Source organism: Aptenodytes forsteri, unplaced genomic scaffold (genome assembly GCF_000699145.1).
Source record: "Aptenodytes forsteri isolate BGI_AS27 unplaced genomic scaffold, ASM69914v1 Scaffold687, whole genome shotgun sequence".
NCBI lineage: Eukaryota > Metazoa > Chordata > Aves > Sphenisciformes > Spheniscidae > Aptenodytes > Aptenodytes forsteri.
Genome location: NW_008794708.1, coordinates 221,934 through 222,782, shown reverse-complemented (window position 1 = coordinate 222,782; position 849 = coordinate 221,934). Strand labels below are relative to the sequence as shown.

At 67.1% G+C, this 849-nt stretch overlaps 1 protein-coding gene across 1 annotated transcript in view; it reads left to right on the top strand.

The window, feature by feature from the left end:
* Positions 1-849, top strand: part of RASAL3 (RAS protein activator like 3) — a 26,783-nt gene that overhangs the window by 8,030 nt on the left and 17,904 nt on the right. The window contains exons 6-7 of the mRNA XM_019470591.1: positions 3-201; positions 277-410. Coding sequence (XP_019326136.1) covers positions 3-201; positions 277-410 — 333 coding nt within the window. The remainder of the gene's footprint in view (positions 1-2; positions 202-276; positions 411-849) is intronic.

Genomic DNA, 849 nt, shown 5'->3' with positions numbered 1-849 from the left:
AGGAAAGGAAAGGTCGTGGTGTCCCCCGAGGCGCCGGTGGTTACGGTCCCCGACGGCGAGAGCCACCGCAACGCGCACGGGTGACACGGCAGCCGGCTCCTTACCCCATCCAGGGGCTGTTGTGGAAGAGGCTCCGTGAGAGGAAAGGTCGTGGTGTCCCCAAAGCCGAGGCGCCGGTGGTTACGGTCCCCGACGGCGAGAGGTACGGCACCGCGGAGGGTGGGGGGCAGATGTGGGTGCTGGTGAGGGTGCCCCGGTGATGGTCCTGTCCCTGTGGGGTCCCCAGCCGGAACGGTTCATGGGAGTCACTGTTGCCACCGCCCAGTGTGGCCGAGCTGGACCTCACCGGGGACAATGTCATCATCCGGCCCGTGCATGGCAGCATCGTGGGCGAGAAGTTTTGCTTTCAGGTAATGGGCTTGGGTGGGTGGTCAGGGTGCCCTGGAGAGGCACCCAGAGCACCCAGAACACCCTGCACAGGCACCCAGGGCACCATGGATAGGCACCCAGGGCACGCTAAGCATCCTGGAGGGGCACCCAGAGCACCCCAGGCAACATGGAAGGGCACCCAGGGCACCCAGGGCACCCTGCACAGGCACCCAGGGTATCCCAGGCACCCTGGAGAGGCACCCAGGTCGCCCAGGGCACACCAGGCACCCTGGAGAGGCACCCAGAGCATCCCAGGCAACCCAGAGGGGCACCCAGGGCACCCTAATCATCCTGGAGAGGCACCCAGGCCCCCTGCAAAGGCACTCAGGGCACCCTGAAGGGGCACCCAGGGCACTCTGCAAAGGCACCCAGGGCACCCCGACGGGACACCCCAGCACAGCCCTTGGTCTTGGGCACCCA